General features: G+C 41.5%; 1 protein-coding gene and 2 long non-coding RNA genes across 9 annotated transcripts in view; 1 reads left to right on the top strand and 2 right to left on the bottom strand.

Annotated features, from left to right (window-relative positions):
- ANKRD17 (ankyrin repeat domain 17) overlaps positions 1-3451 on the bottom strand; it is an 83524-nt gene extending 80073 nt beyond the window's left edge. For 4 of the 5 annotated variants that reach the window (XM_048942687.1, XM_048942686.1, XM_048942683.1 and 1 more), the window contains exon 1: positions 2970-3451. In XM_048942687.1, coding sequence (XP_048798644.1) covers positions 2970-3308 — 339 coding nt within the window. In that variant the 5' untranslated portion in view covers positions 3309-3451. Of the gene's footprint in view, positions 1-2500; positions 2666-2969 lie in introns of those variants that run through there. The other variant, XM_048942685.1, reaches the window with a different exon arrangement.
- Positions 3248-20391, top strand: LOC125692359 (uncharacterized). Its single transcript, XR_007376607.1, has 3 exons — positions 3248-3332; positions 8366-8521; positions 19722-20391. It is a non-coding gene; the product is annotated as an uncharacterized LOC125692359 (long non-coding RNA).
- The window catches only part of LOC125692357 (uncharacterized), a 67511-nt gene continuing 49401 nt past the window's right edge, over positions 3570-21679 (bottom strand). For all 3 annotated transcript variants that reach the window (XR_007376604.1, XR_007376603.1, XR_007376605.1), the window contains 2 exons: positions 13237-13325; positions 3570-8046 (listed from right to left, as the gene is read on the bottom strand). This is a non-coding gene — a long non-coding RNA (uncharacterized LOC125692357). The remainder of the gene's footprint in view (positions 8047-13236; positions 13326-21679) is intronic.

The following is a 21679-nucleotide window of genomic DNA, read 5'->3' on the forward strand; positions in this document are numbered from 1 at the left end:
AGGGCAGAATTCTGCCAGGAAGCATGCAAGTTGACCTCCTCTGCTGCGTCACTTCTCCTGTTACTTTCCTCTCATCTTAAGACTTCTCTTCCTGCACGCTGAAAAGAGCTGACGCTCTTTATAAACCAGAGGACAGGGAAAAGGCAACTTGCCACTTACAGACAATACTGGACCGTGCTACATAAAGTGTTTTTTTTGACAAACGCCACTTTGCTGTAATTTCAGAAAGCAAGCTTAGAGGTTGCCACCATCACTGTAATAGGACTTCATTAAGCTGGTGGTATGAAATCTCAACTTTTCCCAGAGCTACATCCAGCCCCTATGCTTCCACACTGAGATCTGAGTTTAGAAACAGACTGAGATGAAAACATCTGATTGTAACTTTTTATTCCATCCCATTAGCACAGCAACAACTGAGCCAAAACAATGTCTTTCCACTCATGGGGTTTTTGTGATTTAGAGTCTGCCAGGTTTCCAGTTATACCTCCTTTGACTTGTTGCTACTGTACTCCTCATTTTCCAAACCCATCTCATTAACAGTGAAACCAACAAGTAATTTAGCTCAGAGATTAGAGAAGCCTTAACGTATTAGCAACGGGAACAGCAGGAAAAAAAAAAAAAAAAGCCTAAGAAACTGCCCCAAGTTCACACAGTTAATGAACAGAATGGTTGAGAGGGAACACCAAGAAATGCAGTGCTTCCACAATAGTTTCCATTTACAGCAAACCCATAAACTGATTTGGTTTCACTTCATGTGCCTTCCAGACTGCCAGCAGTCAGAAGACAGCAGTCCTACTGCTGAAAGCCACACCAACTACGTGCACCAATTTAAGCCTGAACTGAAATAAACACATAAAATGAAAAGCCTCCTACCAAAAAATTCTAAGAACCAAAAGAAAAAAAAAAAAAAAGAAAGCTATTAAAAGTCAAAATTAAACATCAAGGTGGTTTCAGACAAGGAAAACTCCCGTTTGCTGAAAACACATTTCCTCCCCAGCAGCTGCTGGGAAGTACTTTGAAGCTAGATCCTCTGCTCCATTATCCAGGCCACCCTCGTGCTCACGTACCTAAAAACTGTTTTTGGCTGTGCATATTCTATGCTACCTCACTCCATCCTGAAGTCAGTGGAGGAAAAAAAAAAAAAAAAACCAACCAGAACAGGCTTTGGTTGTTGTTGTTTGTTTGTTTTTTTTTTAATCTGAATGATCAAGAATTAATATTAATTAAGCAGATGCCATACAGCTCCTCATGGGACCTGGACTTAAATGCTCTGCTTGTTTATTAGCCTTTGCTTAGTATTTAAAGCCAAGCCACCCAGCCTGGGAAAGTCTTCATTTACTTACATACCATGACTAGGATGAAACAATCAGGGAAGCTTCCAGACGCCAAACCTACTTCCCAGCTATTGGTACCTACAAAGTCTGCAAGTTACATTAAAAAAAAAAAAAAAGTACTGTTCTGCTGCCTCATGATACTTTAACGATCATTTCCTTTTATCATCTCTGCACACCACCCTGACCCATATTAAACAGGTACTCTGGCTACATAAGGCACAGCATGCAAGCAAACGCTCACGTCAGCTACGACTACACTACTACTACTACTTCTGTTCTCTTCACCTTTCTTGCCATGCCATCCACGATGACTCTGGAAAGCCATCTGTGTAAGAAGCCACTTCAGTGAATGGCTACAAATACAAATCAAACCCACAGTTTTGTCAGTAAGTTTCATTTTACACAAACTCTTGAACGCTGCTGTCCCATACAGCTGATCTCAATGCTGAGCAATCAGCCAACACATCTCCTGTGGCACCAGATACCCACACTTCATACAAAACCCAACAGACCCTGTCAAAGAGCAGCCAAACATCTTAAGGACTGCTGGATCTCAGTGCAATACTTCTGTACATGATTACAGCTGCCAATCTCCCATTTCAAAAGCTTTGACCAACTTGATGCTCACTTTCCTAAAAACAGATACTAAAAAAAACAAAAAAACAAAAAAAAAAAACAACCAAATAAACACTGAACCTCATCAGTTGTTAACTGAGCCTGAACTGCAGGCAGTGGGGGCCTTCTGCTACTAATGGGATGAAATGTTTTCTCATATCAACTTCTATGGGAAAAAAGTACTTTTTTTTCTCCTAGACAAAGCCATCACTAGCATAGCCAAGTCCTTCTTTAGTCCTATCAGACGCTTGCATCCCTTTCTTCTTGCTCATTTTAAATCTTAAGTCAAAGGAAGAAAACACCATTAAAAAAAAAAAAAAAACCAGAAAAACCTTAGAAATAAACGTTCAAAGAAAAACTTGAAAAACGTGGGGCTGCTTGGAAGATGCTAACAAAAGAAGGATGTTAAACAAAAGAACAGCACCACTAAAGCAACCGTTCAGTTGAAACGTTACAGAATCAAAGCTGCTCAGCCCAGCGGCTCTGCGTGACCACCGATGCAAATGGCAGAGAGGCTCAGGTCCTCGTTCGCCTCTTCCAGCGATACCTACCTGAAACGACCACATTAAGCGACAGCGAGTTGTCAGCGCTTCCTCGAGCTCCTTTCAGCGTTACATTTACACGGCGACGGCTTCGGAGAATCCTCCGGACGGGAGCGAGATGCCCAGGGCTCTCGAGCAGCCTTCGCCCCGGCCGCGAACCCACCCGCACGCCTTCAGGCCGATCCATCCCCGGGCCCCCTCGCCGCCCGCCCCCCCGATGCCCCGGTTCCCCCCGTCCACTCGGACGGCGCGAACACAAAGCGTAGCGCCGCGGGGCCCCCCTCTCCCCCCACCCCGCACACGCCGGGCCGCCCCCGCGCCTTTCCCCGGCGCGAGTGGAGCCGTGCCGCCGCTCCAGCCCGCCACGAGGCCGGCGCGGTGCTGCCCCCTTCCCGCCCTCGCGGCGGGGCCCCGCGGGAGCCGTTATGAAAGCGGAGCTACGGGGCCGGCCGCGCGCCCTTCTCCCCGCCCGCCGTACCTCGGAGACCTCTTCTTCTTCCTCTTCCTCCTCATCCTCCTCCTCCTCCTCCTCCTCGCTGCCGTTGTTGCTGCTCTCGCTACCGCCGCCGCCGCTCTCGCTGCTGCTGGCCGGCCGGCCCGCCCGCCCGCCGCGCTTCGCCTTGCCCGGCGCCTTCTTCTTCAGCAGCAGGTCGCATACCCGCACCAGCCCCCGCGGCGCTGCCGCCGCCGCCTCGGCCGAGCAGGACGGCGGCGAGGAGCCGGCCCCGCCGTTCGGCCCCTCCGGGGGACCAGGCCCCGCCGTGGCGCTCCCAGCGTCGCCGCCGCCGCCACCGCCTCCCTCCGCCGTCTTCTCCATGGCCGCCCACGCCGATCCGCGCCGGTGAGGAAGGAGGAGGCACCCGGGGCCGCCGCCGCCTCGGTCACCTCTAGCGCCGGCGCCGCGCCACCTCTCGCGATACTTGTCGCCGCCGGCCGCCCGCCCGCTCCCGGCGCCGCAACGTCCGCGCCCGCCCGCCCCCCGTCGGCCGCCGCTTCAGCCTCGGCCGCCGCCCGGCTCGCGCGGCCTCGCGCCGCGCCGCTCTCCCCCCCGCGCCCGCCCCGTCGCGGAACCCTCCTGGCCGCGACCCCTTCCGTGCGCGCCGCGCTCACCGCCCCGGCTCCGGAAGAGCTTCAAACGTCATCACCGGCGCCGGCCGGCCGTTTCCGCCCTTTCGCCTCGACTCGCGGCCGCGCTCGCCCCGCCCTCCCGCCGGCGCGGCGGTCTCGCTCCTCGATCCTTCCGTTGGCGGCTACCGTTGGTGCGCGAGGCGGCCCGGCGGTCCCGCTCGCGTTCCCGTCGCCTTTTGCCCTCGGTAGTTTCCCCACGCGTACTTCAAACGACGAGCGAGCTGCAGCGCGCGGTACGCGCGAGCTGGACGCTGTGCGTTCCGAGGCGGCCTCTCCGGTTCTGCCGTGCAGCGAAGCCCGCAGCGTCACTAACAAAACAGGCAACGCCGCGGTGCCGCTTTTACCGTGCGCTTAGGGCCGTGTGCTTTCGGCTGTACCACCGCGCCGTGCTGCCAGGCCCCTACCCGTCCCCGACGTGCACGTGGGACGTGAATTCGAGTACTCTGTTTTCTTGTTTCCTCTGGAAAACATGGTAGCTTCCGCTGCGTGGTGCAGGTTAATCCCAGCATTAACAAAAGTCTTGTGGCCCCCGAATGCAGGCCACCGGTCCTTAAAACAATGGGGATCTGCTACTCAATATTTTTTAAGACTTGATGGAAATCAGCAAGGAAAGTGTTTTTTAACCACAGGAGCACGTGAGTGTGTGCACTGACAATGGCTGGTAAACCAGCGAAGTTTTGGGCTTAGTTCTATTTTCCTAACGCCCAGCCTGAACTTCCTCTGGCACAACTTAAGGCCGTTCCCTTTTGTCCCCTCCCTGTTATCTGGGAGAAGAGGCCAACGCTTTACAGGAGCTTGTATTTCATTTCCTTCATCTTAAGTGCTGTCCTTTGTCTTATTTGGATAAAGTTAGAGCCAGCTGTGTCTGCAGCACTTCTGAAATGAGCATTTGTTCTACAGAATTCTCAAATAACTGATGTTTAGCATAAAAGCACACCTGCAGAGCTTCCCCCAGGCCACAGCCCACCAATATCTATGCTCTTAATAACAAGACTGCATGCATGCATTCCGCAGCACTATGAAGTTACGGCATTATCTGCAAGTCACCCTGCTCCAGATGTCACTCCTAATTTTCAGATGTGAGACCCAGAGTTAACGCAGGTTTATAAATAGCTCTGTAGATGGCAGTTTGGGGATGATCCAGGAGAAAGAAGCAGACTGATGTACCCACCTCACTCCTACCTCCTGCTGTGACTGTACAAAAATCACAAAAACAAAACACACTGGCAGATCTGTCAGAATAACAGTTCTGTCCTCTCGTGTGGAACCTGTGGATTTTTACTGTTGTGTCGTGGAACACAGGCACAAGTTAAGGATTCTGTTTTGTCGTAGTCACAACAGAAAGAATTGTAGGCTAATACAAGTAAACTCAGTCCTATCTCCTGACGTTACTGTTGTATGTGTGAAAAACGCAGTGCTTATTTTTAAGAGACCTGACTGGGTCTTTATAGTTCGATCTAAGAAGCAACTGATTTCTTTAACAGAAGATTTTACACAAGAAAAGCACATCTTAAATCTCTTTGGCTGTCTGAGCACCTGGCAGATGGTCCAAGTGCACCAAGATCTGAGCTGTTAGCAGGGAGCTGCCCTCCCTGCCTCTCAGCACTGCAGTGTGAGGTCAGGAAGTGGCACTGAGGGATGCGTCCTCTGCTGAGCTGGTCTCAGTCAAACAGGGCTGCAGCAGTGCTCAGTTTGGTTCTGTTACAAACCTGCATTTTAGTTCATATATTATTCCAAAGTAATCATTTAAAATGGTAAGCTTGATGGCTCAAGCCTAGTTTCTTGCTAATGGAGGCAACCGTGTAATTTTATCAGTCAGTATTGTATTATTGAGCCCTGGATAAGGTTGAATAATTACAAAGCGCTGCTCTTCCTGGCACAAACAGCATGGCCTATCGGAGGCTATTTGTTCAGTTTCTTTTATGATAGCAACCTCTGCTCTGATCAAAGAGTTGCTCCTAATCTTGCAGAGTAGAACAAATTGTTTTCCTCCATTTTTATAAAACTGAGTTTCTACCTCCTCTCCCTGCTAGTTTGAGCCTTGTATGACTGCAGCAGCAGTAAAAGCACTTGTAGCCTTTGGAGAAGCCTAGTGTTAGATTCATCATGCTGGTAACCTGTTGGTTTGTTGTTTGTTTTTTTTTTGTTATGGGGAGAAGCTGCTCACAAAAGTCAGGCATGAATCATAGTGGATTAAACAAGAGAACATTTTGGGAAGGCGTGAAATTTCAATCAGTTACATAATAGCATTTTATATTTCAGAACCCCCAAATAAAACATTCTTTTAGATACCATAATAATCATCAAGACTTGTTTATGAGGAAGGACAAAATAGTTAAGGTATTTTTTCTTGTCTCCCAGTTCCCACGTGAGTGCATAACCCAACGGTGTGTTTGCCATTCACTGGGCTTTGAGGCAATGGCTTACAATAGATCTAACAGGATCTAATCAGGAAAGTAATGCCCAACAAACACATTTCCTTTTCTGAGAGTGCGAGTTTGAGTAACTTCAGACATTTGTTTTTGTTGCTAGCATAGAGCTGCAGAAAATCTTTAGAAAAATAATCATCCTTTGTTATCCCTTTCATTTGTGACCTCTACTTCAGTATTCAAATCTCTTTCAGTTAGTGGCCTCTAATATCAAAAGTCAATAGCAGGAAAACCCAAGGTTTGCATTCAGTGAATGCTTTCAAGGACTGTCTTGTGTGGGAGAGATTCTTTAAAAAGTTCCGTGGGACAGCTCATGTGCCTAAACCTACTGTGTGGTGTAAGCATCAGCATGGAGGTGCTTTCAGTTTTGTTTATAACTACTGAAAGATGTATTATTGTTAAAATCAGGAAGCAGAGATACTGCTTTGCAGTTATAACTGATGCAAGAACTGGACAAAGTTAGTACTGGTTTTAGAGTCTTGGTAACCCTGACAACACGTGCAAGTACATAGTATGCATAGCTTCAGACTGTACATCTGGTTTTTGCCTCTACCTCCCCTTCTGCATTGATTTTAAGTATGCACCCTTTTCTTCCTGGTTCATACATGGGTCTCCTAATTCAGCCCACTGTGCTGTGCATTCCAGCACTCCTAAACACGGTCTGTACGCACTCATCTCCTACTTCTTATGTATTTTTCCCCTCCAGGGGGGTTTAAATGGTGATCAGAATGTCTGACATTAAATCATATAAGGGGAAAAAAGGTGAAAGAAAGCATCTCATTCTTAATGCACTCCAATTAAAAAATGAATATTGTCTTCAACTTTGATAACTTTTTTGATAGTGCACTGAATTGACATTTCTGAGTTACTGAAATGCTTTTCTTTCTGGCAGAGGTTAATTTTTTTTTCTCTAGTTTTGTTAAGACTTTCCAAATGTTTAACCCCCACTCAGAACTACTGCAGTTGCCACAAAGCTACATTTTCCTCATGTCTCTCTCCAGCCAGTTTCAGTAGCAGCTTTTCTATTCTTGTGAATACAACTGCTTTGGTCGATTTTCTGTAAGTGCTAAAGAACAACAACTTTTTAAAGAAGCTGAATGCGGTCAGCCTAACACCAACCCTCCTCATTTTTATCACTTCATCTCAAATACCTCTGGTTTTAATATTTGTGAGAGGAGGAGGAACATGGGAGGAGCACAGAAGTTATACATCTCCAGATGAGATGATTATTCAAATGAGATACTAAAAAACTCAAATCATGCCATTTTCATTAGTTATAGAATTGGTGAATTCGTGTCATTGGATGTCTCTAATGCTCACAGCTTTAATGGGATGAAACTGTTGTAACTTCTGTGTGTGTTGCAGCATTTTTATTCATGTCTTTCTGGGAACTGCAAACCCCAAATTGCTGTATTTCTTCAACATATGTACCAAAAAGACAAGGTTGCTGCACCTCCTTGGTGCATAGCATTGTAGAATAGAATCATAGAATCACCAAGGTTGGAAAAGACCTTCAAGATCATCCAGTCCAACCGTTCACCTATTCCCAGTAGCTCCCACTAAACCATGTCCCTCAACACGACATCCAGTCTTTCCTTGAACACCCCCAGGCTCGGTGACTCCACCACCTCCCTGGGCAGTCCATTCCAGTGCCTGACCACCCTTTCTGGAAAGTAATACTTCCTCATGTCCAGCCTGAATCTCCCCTGCCGTAGCTTGAAACCATTTCCCCTGGTCCTATCACTAATGACACGAGAGAAGAGGCCAACCCCCAGCTCACTGCAACCTCCCTTCAGGAAGTTATAGAGAGCAATAAGGTCTCCCCTGAGCCTCCTCTTCTCCAGGCTGAACATTCCCAGCTCCTTCAGCCTCTCCTCATAAGCCCTGTGTTCCAGACCCCTCACCAGCTTTGTTGTCCTCCTTTGAACACGTTCCAGGGCCTCAATATCTTTCTTGCAGTGAGGGGCCCAAAACTGGACTCAGTACTCGAGGTGCGGCCTCAAAAAAGAAAAAAAAAAGAAAAAAGGAAAAAAGATTAGACCATGCATGCTTAATTATTTTAAACCACAAAATTGAGTTTGTTCAGCAATGATGCAATTACTGCTATTCAAGTCAGAGGAAGAAAGGAAGAAGGAGAAGATGACAAATGTCTCCATATTGAGATAATTCCTTTTTCTGTGGTATATATTTTCAGATTGTTTAAAACTCAGTTTTAACAGTAGTATGTTATTCATGGAAAAGAAAGATTATGAACTATTTTTATGCAGCCATGGCAATTACTTTAACTTTTTTCAATATCTGTGTTTCTCCATTCCAGAATGCTTTCTGCGAGCTTCTCAGCTGGTGTGACTTTATGAGTAAAGAAAGTCTAGGCAGATTCTGACTTACACAAGTTCAGCGTTAGCCTGAAAGAACTGCTGAGAGACACAGCAGTAATGTTCATCAAGGGACTGCACCTCTCTACATGCACAAGGTAAAGCACCAACATCAATGCTAACACTCAAATGCACCCAATACAAAGGCCCGTTCAGTAGTGACTTCTGCCTTCACTTGTCATGGTAAGCCAGATGATTTTGCTGTTTGCCATGCTTATCTACATCAGTGTCCATTTTAAGTATACATACATACATACATACATACATATATATATATATATATATATATATATATATATATATATATATATCCTGCTTTGGTGTCTTGAAAGTTATTCATCTTCCATCTCACATCCTGATACTAACATTCTGCTTGTTGCCATTAACACTTAGTACAACACTGTGCTAGTTTTGTCTCTTTCCACTTGTTTTTAATTGAGAAATTTAAAACAAGCCCAGAGAGCAAAACCTCCAGTGAATCAATCTTTCACTTAATGCTTGAACTTCAGTGTTTTTCACACTGACTTTTACAGACTCATCACCAATTCATACCCTGCTATGGACTGTCCCAGTATTACTAGTCTGTAACAGTGTGTTAAACTTTAAATTCTAAAGGGTTGATTAGGTAGTAATTGCTCTGAAGCATGAAGCAAGGACATTCATTATGTAATATATTTAGTCATTTCTGAGTCTTTATCTTTAAGAAATTGCTTAACCTGTTGGGACCTCAAAATTTATTACTAGCTTGTGAAACTTAATTTTTGTTAAAAAGATAAATCATTTTTGAAAGTAGATTTCTGGTTTCTGATTTGCTTCACATGTTTTCAAATGTGAGTATAAAATGGAAAAATCCCACGGCAAATTTGGGCAAGTTTTATCTGATGAGCTTCTGGATCTCTTTCGGATTCTCTTCAACTGCTATAAAAAATAAAAACCAACAGGTTGGGTTACCAGTGCTTAACCTAGAAGCCTAATCTCTATATGGTCAGTGCAGAAAAAGGCTTTTTGGGGGGGAATGCTTAGGTAGATCAACCTCTAATATGCTTTTCTGTATTAAACACTCTATGATATAGAGTGGTATAAATTTCCCCAAGTATTTGAATTGAAAAGGGTTCTGAACTGAAGCGACAGAACATGAGATCTACCCACAGTATAAATATAACCCTACTATTCATGTTCCTCTTAGCCATCAAAACACCTTTTCTGTATCATAACTCACTTACAGCTTCTTTCCTTTGGTTCTTTTTCTGAACTAGTCCTTGCTTTTTTTTTCTAGTGATTGAAATCTATCAGGAAATTCACCTTATGCGAGTTTGTTTTAGTTGTTGGGGCAAGAGAGAGAGTTGTGTATAGATAAATGTTCAAATGAATTTGGGAACTTTTTGTACAGTCACCAGAAATTGCCAAATATTAGTATGCTGGTTTTTTTTCACAAGCAGTAACTGAACAGCTGGAATATTTACTAGGATTGCACGAGTGGATCATTGCCATTCAGTGGCACAGCTGTATTCACCCAGTGTACTCTGCAGTTTTGTATTATGGGTTTGTAACCTCAAGGTATGAGTGAGAGTTTTCAAGCCAATGCCAGCTGTATGTATGAACAAGTAATGTGGGTGGGTTTTTTTATTATTACAATCATTTTAGCTAGTGCAGTGTATGGACTACACAAGAATTAGTGAGGAGGTTAAATATTTCTTCTTACATTTTGTGTTTTACTTTGAGTCTTGCCAGTCCTTAATGATAATTTCTACAGTAACCACTTTTTAAGTAAACAATTGATTAGTTCTGAAATTAGTCCTTGAAATGGCTTCTCTTTGTGCAGCTCAGGAAATCTTAACGGAAACAGCCTTCAGCTGGAATGCAGAACAACAAGGTTCAAGCTGTTACTTTTCTATCTTCATATAAAATATTTGTACTACTAGGCTAGCTTATCTCTGGACAAGAAAGGAGGTAACAATCTCTGTGCCTGAGTTTCCGTGAAAACTTTAGTAGGTCTTTGTTTCAATGAAGGCAGCCCTAGAAACCCCTTCGCTACCTCAGAAAGTTACTTTAGATGGAATAAAAGCTATTTTTTTTCCCCCAGAGTTCTAGCGATAACCACAAAAATAGTCTAAAAGCCCCCGATTGTCCCAAAGCGTCCAGCTACCTAGGATACTGTGGAGCCTCCTTTTTCTTTTTCCAAAACAATTTTTTCCATACCTTATTTATTTTGCACTATTGCCTCCTGCTATCTGCCATTTTGTATTTGTATCAGTTCATTTCCTTTCAACAATTTATTGCTGATTTCTGTTCTCCTATTGTAGGGAGAGATTTGGATACACGTTTTAAAATGATAGTTTTTAGAAGAGGAAAGATCAAGCTTCCTGTCATTTTAGTTTGCTACAGTAGGTGGAGCTAGAATATGGTTAATTCATCTACACCTAAAACTAGTTGGACTCGAGGGCCACTATTGACAAATTCTTACTGTTCCCACCAGCTGAGAAAAGAAAATTTATTAAAGCATTTCATTCTGTAGCATATACATTTTAATTTTGTTTCTCTAACCATCAGAATATATAAAGCAGATGCTTTTTTGTTTCATTTATTTACAGCAGGTAAAAACACAGATATTTTGTGTGTGTGTGTGTATGAAACACATTTACAATGCCATTGCCTTTCATGCAAACTAGTTACAAGAGTAAGTATTGCCTTGAATAGCTTTGTGTTCCTGAATTAGCATTCATTTTAATGAAGATTTCACATTCATGGGAGGAAAAATACTAATGAGGTAAATTTTCATTTTGTCACCTGTAATTCTATTGTTTTCTTACTCAGCTACATTAGTTTAGTTATATTGCTAACTGAGGAAGTGTCACTAGAAATGAAGTACTTGAAAGTACTTGAAAAGAGGACTGCAGCAAATTATGATACACATTCACCTACTGATGCAATGAGCAGACTGCATGTGTGCTGAAAGGTAAATGTGGATTATTAATTCTCAGTCATGAATTTGGATACACAGACTCAGCCTCAAGTATCTGGTTTGTTTTCTCAGTTGTGTAATTTTCAACTATGCACAAGGTACTATTTCTTAGTAAATAACATTGCATTCCAGAAGTATGTTTGAACACAAATTCATAAACTTAACTTCAAACACTGCTACGGTCTATCCACGTTTAGCAAAGCTCCTAAATTCCATTTAAGTTCAGTAAGATTTAAAACATCTGCTTCAGCCTATTTGCATTCATCAAATCACTTGTATGTAAGTTCTACATATCCCAATTCCAACTCCTGCACACCACTCTGTTGGCAGCTGATTGTTACTAGCTGGAAAAATCTATTCATAATTTTTAAAGAGCTGCACCTTATCAGTGTTGCCTACTATCTTAAAGAGCTTTTCACATTCTTTATTTAAAGTGCCTTTCTTTAATTTAAAAAGATATATGTAAGATCAATGGAAAACTTTTCTGATAGAAGTATTTTCAAAAGTGTTACACAAATACTTTCCAACAAGAACACCAAATAAATGGCACACTCTTATTAATCAGCAAGTCTAGTTTACTGCTGTTAAAGCAGCAACCGTTAGTCTCTTTGTTAAACTGCTCATATAGCAATTCTCTACAATTGCCAATTGTTTTTTTAAGCTGTTTTGACATCTTCACATTCAGAGAACTCTAAGCACAAGGAAGAAGTCTGAGCCCCAAATTGCAACTCTTTAAAAAGAAAATTTCTCCTCATGGCTGGAAGAAAGACATACTGAGAAATCAAATTCAGAGATAGACCATAACTTGATAGCTGAATGCTTGGCCTTTTCCCTGTCCTGACACAGCAGCTTACACTGCAGATTTTGTACCCAAATTAATATCTGAACTTATGGCTATTATGATTCAATCTTCAGAAGCATTACTCTTAGTACAATAGTAAAGATAAGGTCATCCCAGATTTGTGTAAGAAGAAACGTGCTTATAACTATAAAAGTCAGCATACAGAGTAATTGTCCTAAAATACCAGCTTCTGTGGTTTTCTTTTTGTTTGTTTGTTTTCAGAAAGCTTGCCTTAACAATACAGTCTTGCATTGAAATCTCTTATTTCATCATTTGAGAGTGGTACCTCATATTTTTGTGCTTCACCTCAGGAAGGATCTTTCTCAGAGCTGCACATATGTGGGTCTGTAAAAACTTACTTTAAGTGTTTGGGTTTGAAAAAATGGAAAGCTTTGGACTGTCAAGAAAATTAAAAGTTTTCATTTACAGATGTGAGGAGAGGCAAGAAAATTTGGATAAGTACTTCATATGTGCTGAACTTAAATGTCTCAAAATAGCTATCTCCAAAGAGAGGGAAGATAAATAAGAAGTAGGAATGCTTTCAGGAACTTTACATGCTTTTCATGTCAATTCACAGAAGGAATTAATTTAAGTTTCTTTATATTGCAGCTACTTCTCAGGAGATGTATTGGAAAAGGCTTCCATAAACCTTCCCAAGTGTCCCTCTCAGATGGTTAATATGGTATGAAATCGCCTCAGTGAAATGTGTGCAATCTCAGAAATTATACTGCACATCACTGAGGAAGTCTAAATCATCAATTCAAAGAACTCACTATTTGCTGAACAAACCAAGGGTATTATTTGCTTAGCTTTATACCAACAAGCACTTGTCAGACTGTTTTTTGAGAGGTATTCATGCATCTCAGTTGCTCTGATGACTTGCCAGTCTCACAGTCTCCTCAACATCCAAGCTCTGCACTGCATCTCTATTTCAGAATTAGTTTTGGGGTGGAAAAAGACAACTCTGTAACAAACTCTTAGCTTTCAATCACAGCAGTAACAGCACTTACAGTTTGATCTCATACACCCTGGCTTTTTTGGAGAAGCTCCTGGCGTGTTATGTGATGAGCTGCTTTCCATAGAGCATTGCCCTAGCACCCTGGAAGCCAACAGGAGAGGAAATATGATGTTATAAAAACAATGCAGTTTAAGCAAAGTAATTGAATATTTGATGTCTTTCTTTCTCTGAACTGTGTTTATAACAGAACAGATTGACTGCCAGCCTTTTCCATGGGAGATGAGTGTAAGTGTAAGACAACCCCAGCTGCTTGAAACCTCCATTCCCAGCACAAGGAATTAGTTCAAAAATATCAGAATACTTAAAAAGAAAAAAAAAAAGAAAAAAAAAAAAGAAAAAAAAAAAGCAAACCTAGTGATAGGATTATGTGAAGGGCACTTACTTTTGTGAGAAGGCTCATGTTGTGGACTCATGCTAGCACACCCTGCAGTAATCTAAATGGAAAAGTATCCTTAGCTTGCATCAGGAAGACTTCAGACTGCCATTGGATACCTCTGCATTTCCCTCAGCACTACTCTTGGGGAGCAGGGAGCTGAATTTTCTCAAATTGACTTACTTGTGATAAAGAGCCAGATGGCCTCAAAGCAGGTGTGAAGGAATTCTGCTGGTGGCCATGCAGAGAGCCAAGGATCTCTCTGGTGCCCCATTTACCGCTTACACTGGAACCATCATCCTCAGCAACTGAGCCCTGCACCATCCACAACTCACAGCACTTTCCCCAGCATCGTTGTTGAAGGTTCATTCTCACAGGTGTTGCCTCATTAGATAATTAAGACGAGAATTAGGTGAAAACAGGCAGCCTGAGCAGGCTCATTAATTTGCAACAGAACTGTCATGGTCTATGAAGTGCAATCTGCCACTAAGTGTGGAAAAACATTCACTCCTGCAACTTTAAATATGTGATAAGGTGAGAGATGTAGGTGGTACATGCTTTCTGTAGTCACGGACTACCAGGAGTGCTTCACCTCTCTCTGCAGACCTTCTGTGTCTGCTAGGTTGCTCCTCCACATCACTGCCGAGGTGCAGGATGCTTTGGGTGTGTGAGTGTTACGTTTTTCTCATTATTGAGGGTTCACAGCTTTTGTGCAAGAGTTCTGTTGCCAATAGGTGGCATACTTCTCCTGACTCTGGGTCTGAAAAGGCTTGCTGCGTGTCTGAACTCGAGCTTATCAAATGCTGATAGCCGTTCAGCTCAGCACGCAGTGACTTTCTCTGTTAGAGCTCTCTTTTATGATACGATTAGGCTCAATCCAGTTTTAGAATAAGCTTAATATAATCTGAGACAGACTTGATTATTACTGTCCATATTTTTGCTTTCCCCATTTTTGCCAGAGCTTTTCATCCACTAGTGTTGATCATTTGTGCAAGTCTTCCACTGCAGTTTCAGATAGGTTGCTTGGCCTTATATGCAGGAGGTAATTAATTAGTTTTCTGATGTGTGACTTGGACATTTCCTGCTGTTCTGCTAACTTGACAAAGAGCGTGGAATAAGTCCTCAAAGTGCTGCAGAGACTAACCAAAGTCCATATAGAAATATCCAGGTTATTTATCTCACAGCACTTTTGTAAATTAAACGTTTTGGTATGAAGGACAGCATCCCACTTGCAATAAAATAAACAGTTTCTAAGAAACCCACGTTAACCAAGGTCTCTGCTGGAACTTATCCTTGAATATATTGTTGTCTTCAGTGGAGCTGTACGCAGAGCACACAGTTAAGCATATCTGCAATTCCAGACTTTGAAAATTCACTGATACAAAGTCGTAACTGCACAGACATGTTGGCAGGATAATAATTCCAGTTTTGACCTGAAAACTGTGATTTTAGCTGTTAGTTTTCTCAGGAAAAAAAGAAAAAAGAAAAAGAAAAAAAAAAGATTGCTTATTGTTTCATTATTCAGCAGATCTCCACCTTGTCTTTTCAGCAGTCTGTTTCTTTGGTCTGGAATAAATAAGCAGAGCACTTTTCAGAAACATACTATTTTATCTAACTTTGTTTCCAGTGATGGGAGGTGAATTTTAGCACTGACTTCACCATAACCAGAATTAAGCTAACGCTGAATATATTCCAAAATCCAGCTGAGGACCTGCTAACATTACTGAGTTCTCAGGTAGCTACTGAGGCAATAGCAGTGCCCAACAGACAATATTCGCTGATTTCTGTCATTTAAGTCCGTCCTTGCCCAAGTGATTTTCCTTTCAGAAGTCAAAGCAGACAGATTGCCTACAAATGAAATAAATTGAGTTTCCTATCCTTTGGAGAAAAAAAAAAAAAGAAAAAAAGATTAACAGAAATACATTACATAGAAATTCAGTTGGAAGCCTATTCTAAATTTCAGCTTCTCCACACAATTTTAGTTCCAGCGTTATATTGTTTTTTGTTGAATTCTATAACCAGCTTGATTATGAAGTTTTCTCTTTATGGGTGGTAAGTTAAAATAACTTGAGTCAATGTCAGTGGAATTTCAGTTTGTCACCCCATGGTACAAAAACGTTGTGTTTTTTCCAAAGAACAGAAAATTCAGTTCAAAGTTTCATGAATAAATGCCATGGAAGCTGATAAAAACACATCTTATCAGTAAAACAGTGAAGGTTACTAGCCAGCAGCTTCCAACTTTATAGTTCTAAAATCATGGCATCTACAAATCTTTTTTAGAGTCTGTGTCTGTAGATCTTAAAGAAGTAAAAAATTTTTTAATTTCCTTTAGAACAATGCCTTACTTTTTGAGGCAAATATATTGACAAGCTGGTATCTTTTTGTTCTCCTGATTTTATACTGGGTTCAAGTAATCACGTTTTTAATGGAGGCTCTTTTTCAGCAACTCTTCTAGTTCACATCTAACTACTGCATGAAAGTAGTTCGGTCTTGCAGGTCTGATTCATGTTACTTTAGTCTAGATTGACTCCATTTCATGCATTTGTCACTGTTAGACAAAATGGGACCTGCAGAATCAGAAACTGACTTAATTTTGCATTAATGGGAATAACACTGAACATCCTAAATATTCATGATGACTAGGAGCAAAAGCACCACTGATAATGACGCATCCTGTATTTTCCACATGCAGGACTTTCACCTAAGCTCTGCTTCCTCACGTGTATCCACCTTCTGTTCATACTGTTTTCCTTTTTTCACACATTTTCTCACAGACAATGCAAGGAACACAAGGGTTGGTCTTTTTAACACACACTGAACTCTGTACATTTGCCAATAATGTAAGGAATGATTAGTGACACTTTCAATCTTTTCAAGTTTCTAGATTTAAGTTTGTTTCATATATTTGAGAGGTTAAATTAAGTGTCTGCCCCTCCATTTCCTTTTGTGAGGTGCTGTAGGCATCCATGAGGTCTCACCCAGTGTCCTCTTCTCTGGGCTGAACAAACCCAAACAAAGGGGCATGCAGGAAGGCAGGGCCTGGGCTTGTAGGATTTCTAGCTATGGAGCATCCAGCCAAGTGAGCCATGAGCATCAATGTTCTGGAACGAACAGCCACAACAAAGTATGCAGGTTCCCTTGAAGAAGGCTGGGAACACTGAAGATCTTTCTGTGCTGACAACGAGCATACAATGCTTGATCCTGCAGCAGGACATTGGAGGTTATAAAACTCAAGTTTTTGTTAGGCTCTCAACATTCTCAGGCTTGCTGTTCTTACACCAGGAGCTGAGTCCTAGGCCTTGTCTCATCACTTGGCTCTCCACTCTGCCAATAGGATTTGTGAGAAATTTGTTTCAACACAGAATTTGCAAAGCTTCCAAGTTCCTTACCCAGGGAGCCAGGAATCTGGCAGCGAAGGCTGGCATGGAAAATACTTTTTTAGACATAGGAGGCGATATAACACATAAATTAGGCAATTTGACTAACTGTTTATAAGCAAGGGCCAGGGAATCACCTTATTGCCATCAGGGACACAAGATAGGATTCTTTCAGATAAAAAGTCATGAGTCTCTTTGTAGTCAGATTAGCTAAGGTGCCTTGAGACACCCAAAGCTTGGCAAGATGGATCTTATTTTGTTTGCAGTTCCCACACTCACGGAGATAAGTCAGAAACATAAGTTCACTTTATCTGGCTTGGAAGCCAGATAATTTAATTATAAATTAATTCTTATACTTCGATCTCATGAAATATTTTGAGACCCGTAGATAGATTATAAATATGCTTGATCAGCAATATTGAAGTACTGTTGATAGTAGCCATTTGAACAGAAAGCAAATGTCAAGGACTCAGCATGGGGCTGGAGGGCAGCGTAGAGGAATGGCCTAGCGAGTATAGCCGCTGGCTAATTGATCCAAAGACAACACTAAAAGCTTCATGTGCAAAGAGTTTGTTAATATTTCTTATCAGAACTTGAGAAGGATTCTCAGGTTAGCATTCGAATTTGACAAACAAAACCAGCCAGCTATTCAGCCTTTGCAAAGCAGATATATCTGTTACCTCTTTTTAATTCTTCCACATCAGTATCTGGACCAATCCATCTGCTACTTTTTTAAGAGAACCATGTGAACCATACAGATCTATGTTCAGCTTAATCACATTTTTTTTTAATCTCAGATGACATTCTTTGACTTTTGGAATGTAGTGATGCACCTCTCTTTTAAAATCATGCCTTCCTAAAGTCTCTCAAATTAAGTACTCCATATCACCATCTTTCTGTTTTGAAAACTTTTAGCCAGAGTTTGCAAGCATTACTGTAGAGAAAACAAACAAAAAAAGAACCATTCTCTTCTAAGAGATCATTATGTGCTGGTGATATCCGTGAGGGTTTAATTCACATTTAATACAGTACTGGACCTGGAACTGCAAGCTGGAGATCACCTAGTAAGTGTGGTCTGTTTGAATGCTGCTTCAGAAGTTTTCAGCTGTTGAAAGTGATTGATTTTTTGAAATACAGAAATACGAAATACACATGCTCAGGTTTGGCTGATTGAACTTTGCTTCTAGGGCTAAGACAAAAATGTTGAAATATTTTGCTGTTTTTGGACTAACCTGTGGGGACACAAAGCTTCATGTCAAGTTTGTGATGATGGATGAATTTATTATAACAGAATAATTCATATCCAGGAACAGATTATCTTCTTATATCAGTGAGTAGATGAAAACATCAGCTTTCAAAATGTTTTAACCACACTACTTGAAAAAATCGAACAACCCTAGTGCTAACTGTAGCAGGCTTGCTTGGCAGGCTGCAGAGCTCCAGACCCTGTTTCTTCCTGTTCATCTTCACCTTTTGTTCTCAGAACTTCAGAGTTCCCTGCTGATATGTCAGGGAGTGAGCCCTACCTCTATGCAGATACTGGCTTTGAGGAAATTGAAAACTTGCATTCTGATACGAGTGCTGAAAAAAGCAATGTCCTCAGTTACAACTGTTGTAGAGTTTGGTTTAGCACATATGGGACAGAAAGGATCCTTTTCTGCAAATCCATTTGTCTCCTGTGGGCAGTAATTCCTCCAATGGAGAGGACCTACAAAGGGTTCTGTAAATTTCTATTATCCTGTTGAAGTACTTGTTGTTCAGGCCCTGACTCTTAGCTGAAGACATTGCTAAGGCAATAGGGGGTACCTGAGGAGGAAATTGCCATTGCTCCTCCAATGCTTCTTTTAAAATATCTTTTTTTTCAGTTTTCAATGTTGTTACATTTAGGAATTGCTTACTAGGAAACAGAGGAGAGAATAAGAATGCTTACAATTCATCTCAAAGAGATAAAATTATAACTTCCCAAGGAACAGGTAAACACTTAAATTCCAGAGACCCTAACAGAAAAATAAACAGCACAAGTTCAGAGAACAATGGCAGCACTAAGACAAATTTCTATGGAAATGGACACGAAAGAGAAAACGTTTATCAGCTCTGCAGTTTTTAAGGCCAAAATGGGAAAACTGTAAGTTTACTGTGAAATTAAAAAAAAAAAGAAAAGGAAAAAGTCAGAATGTTTGCACTGCTGAAGGGCAAAGGCACTCAGTGGTGCAGGAACTCAGGAATTTGGGTATGTCAGCTGCAGACTTGGGCAGTCCTCATACAAGCACAGAAATTTGGCAGTTCAACAGCTCCTTAGACATGAAGTATTTTTTTTCAAGTCTTCAAGAGTTTGAAGTTGGGAGCAAAGACAGTGGCTTCCAGAATCATTCGTTCATTTTGAAAATGCTTTTCTTCTGATTTTATAAAATACGTCTGTTTAAACTTACCAAAAAAAAAAAAAAATCTGTGCAGCCACAAATTTTATAAATTGGAAGTCACAGATAAACACTTTAAATGAATTCTAAACAAAAACACCCCAAACATTTCCTGCCATTTCTCAGAGGTTTTCAGTATCACTTTCATTGCCAAACCTGAAATACACCAATAATAGAGAAGAAATACTAACAATCACTTGCCAAACAAAAGCTTTCAGCTTTGGCTCTCTACTGAACTGCATTCACTGAATGGTTCTATACCACGAAAGACCATCGCTCACTGTAGTTAACTGCATTTGGACTTTTCCAGGCACAGTGCCATCAACAACTTCCTTGAGATGGAATGGAATTTTTTCACTATTGGAAACAAGAACAGCCACAACAGAGACAGACTGCTGAAAAGGATGAACCACAGAGGCTCAAGTACGAACTTTCAGAGTAAGTAGAGCACATCTGTTGGGATCATTAGTGAAGTGAAGTGAAGTGAAGTGAAGTGAAGTGAAGTGAAGTGAAGTGAAGTGAAGTTGAAGTGAAGATCATACGTGAAGTAGCTCACAACTAAAGGTAAGCATAAGTGGAACAGATTCACAGTTTATAAAAAATGAAAACATACTAAAAATATATTAAAATCATTAGGAAATTAAGTACATAAATGAAAATATAGTTGGAAAAAAAAAATCAATGCTCTGTATGCTATTGGCACTTCCACATACATCAGCTCTGCCGACTGTTTTCAAATGGCATCTTAAAGAAAGCAAGCAGACAACGAGAAGATGAGGTTCTGCTGGTGTATCAGTGGGATACAAAAGAACAAAAATACATGGGTCATGAAATTTGGAATGACAGAGGCTGAAGAGCTCAGGCAGCAGCACAGAAATTGAACACTGAGTGCCACGTAGTTTCTAGGGCAGAAGTGAATGTGCTGGATTCCAAAGGCCTCCGGTGAATTATGTAAGAGGAAGAAAAAAAGATTGCCACTGAGGGTTATATCGTGAAACAAACAACAATCATGCCACTGCCACAATTACAGACAGTGCATCTAAGAAATTTATAAAAAATCCTGAAGCAAAAAGTTTTTCAGTTTTTCAGTACCATAAACCACTGTGCTGAGAATAATTTTTTTTCTGTATTTATTTTGTAAATAGATATGCACTTTTACTCATATAAATATATCACTGTAGTATTTTTGAGGGACCTTGTATATGGAAATGGATAAATTGATCAAGCCCATACCTCATCTGTTCTGTAGACTACCTACAAATATTCACAAAAAAAATAAAAAAATCAGGAGGGCAGGGAAGAAAGACTTAATTGTTAAAATTCACAGAACTTGCTAACTGATGGCTCTCACAAAACACTGAAGGCTACATATTTATAAATTAGAACAGTTAATTTGGAAAGAACCTTACAAAGATCAAGTCCAACATCATAACTGCTTAATTAAAGCAGAATATTAAGGGGGTTATTGAAATGCTTCTTGAACGTTGACAGACATGGAACATCAGTCACCTTTCTAGGAAGCCTGTTCCAGTGTTTGGCCACTCTCACAGTACAGAATTTTTTCTTAAAGTGCAGTGTGAACTTCTCCTGGCTGTTCTGTTCTAGTTCTGTGCTGTTCTTGTGTATCCTGTCAGTGGATACCAGGGCAAAGAGAGCAGGACCTCTGTCGCTACCTCCTCTTATTAGGGAGTTGTAGAAAATAATGTCACCTGTGAGCCTTCTCTTGTGCAGACTAGTGAACCAACATATCCTCAGCTCCTTGCTGTAGGATACACCATCCAGCCCTTCTATAGAGTCATAAAATCATTAAGGTTGGAAAAGATCTCTAAGATCACCCAGTCCAACCATCCACCTACCACCAACATTACCCACTAAGCCATGTCTCTAAATACTATATCTACCCTCTCTTTAAAGACTCACACGGATGGTGACTACGCAACCGAACTGGGCAACCTGTCCCAATGCCTCACCATTCTTTCTGAGAAGAAATTCTTTTCATATCTAATCCGAATCTCCCCTGGCACAACTTGAGGCCGTTCCCTCATATCCTATCCTTCTACCATTGTTGGTGCGCTCCTCTAGATGCACTGAAGTATCTTACCATCCTTTTCATATTGTGGAGCCCAGAACTTCACACAATACTCAAGGTGAGGCAATATATAATAGGAGAATCACTTTTTTTTTACTGTCAAAACATCCCAAAATCTGGTTTGCCCTCATGTCTGCTAGGGCATACTGCTGACTCATTTGGGTAAATTCAGGCAATTT

The sequence above is a fragment of the Lagopus muta genome, chromosome 4, assembly GCF_023343835.1.
Source record: "Lagopus muta isolate bLagMut1 chromosome 4, bLagMut1 primary, whole genome shotgun sequence".
Classification (NCBI taxonomy): Eukaryota; Metazoa; Chordata; class Aves; order Galliformes; family Phasianidae; genus Lagopus; species Lagopus muta.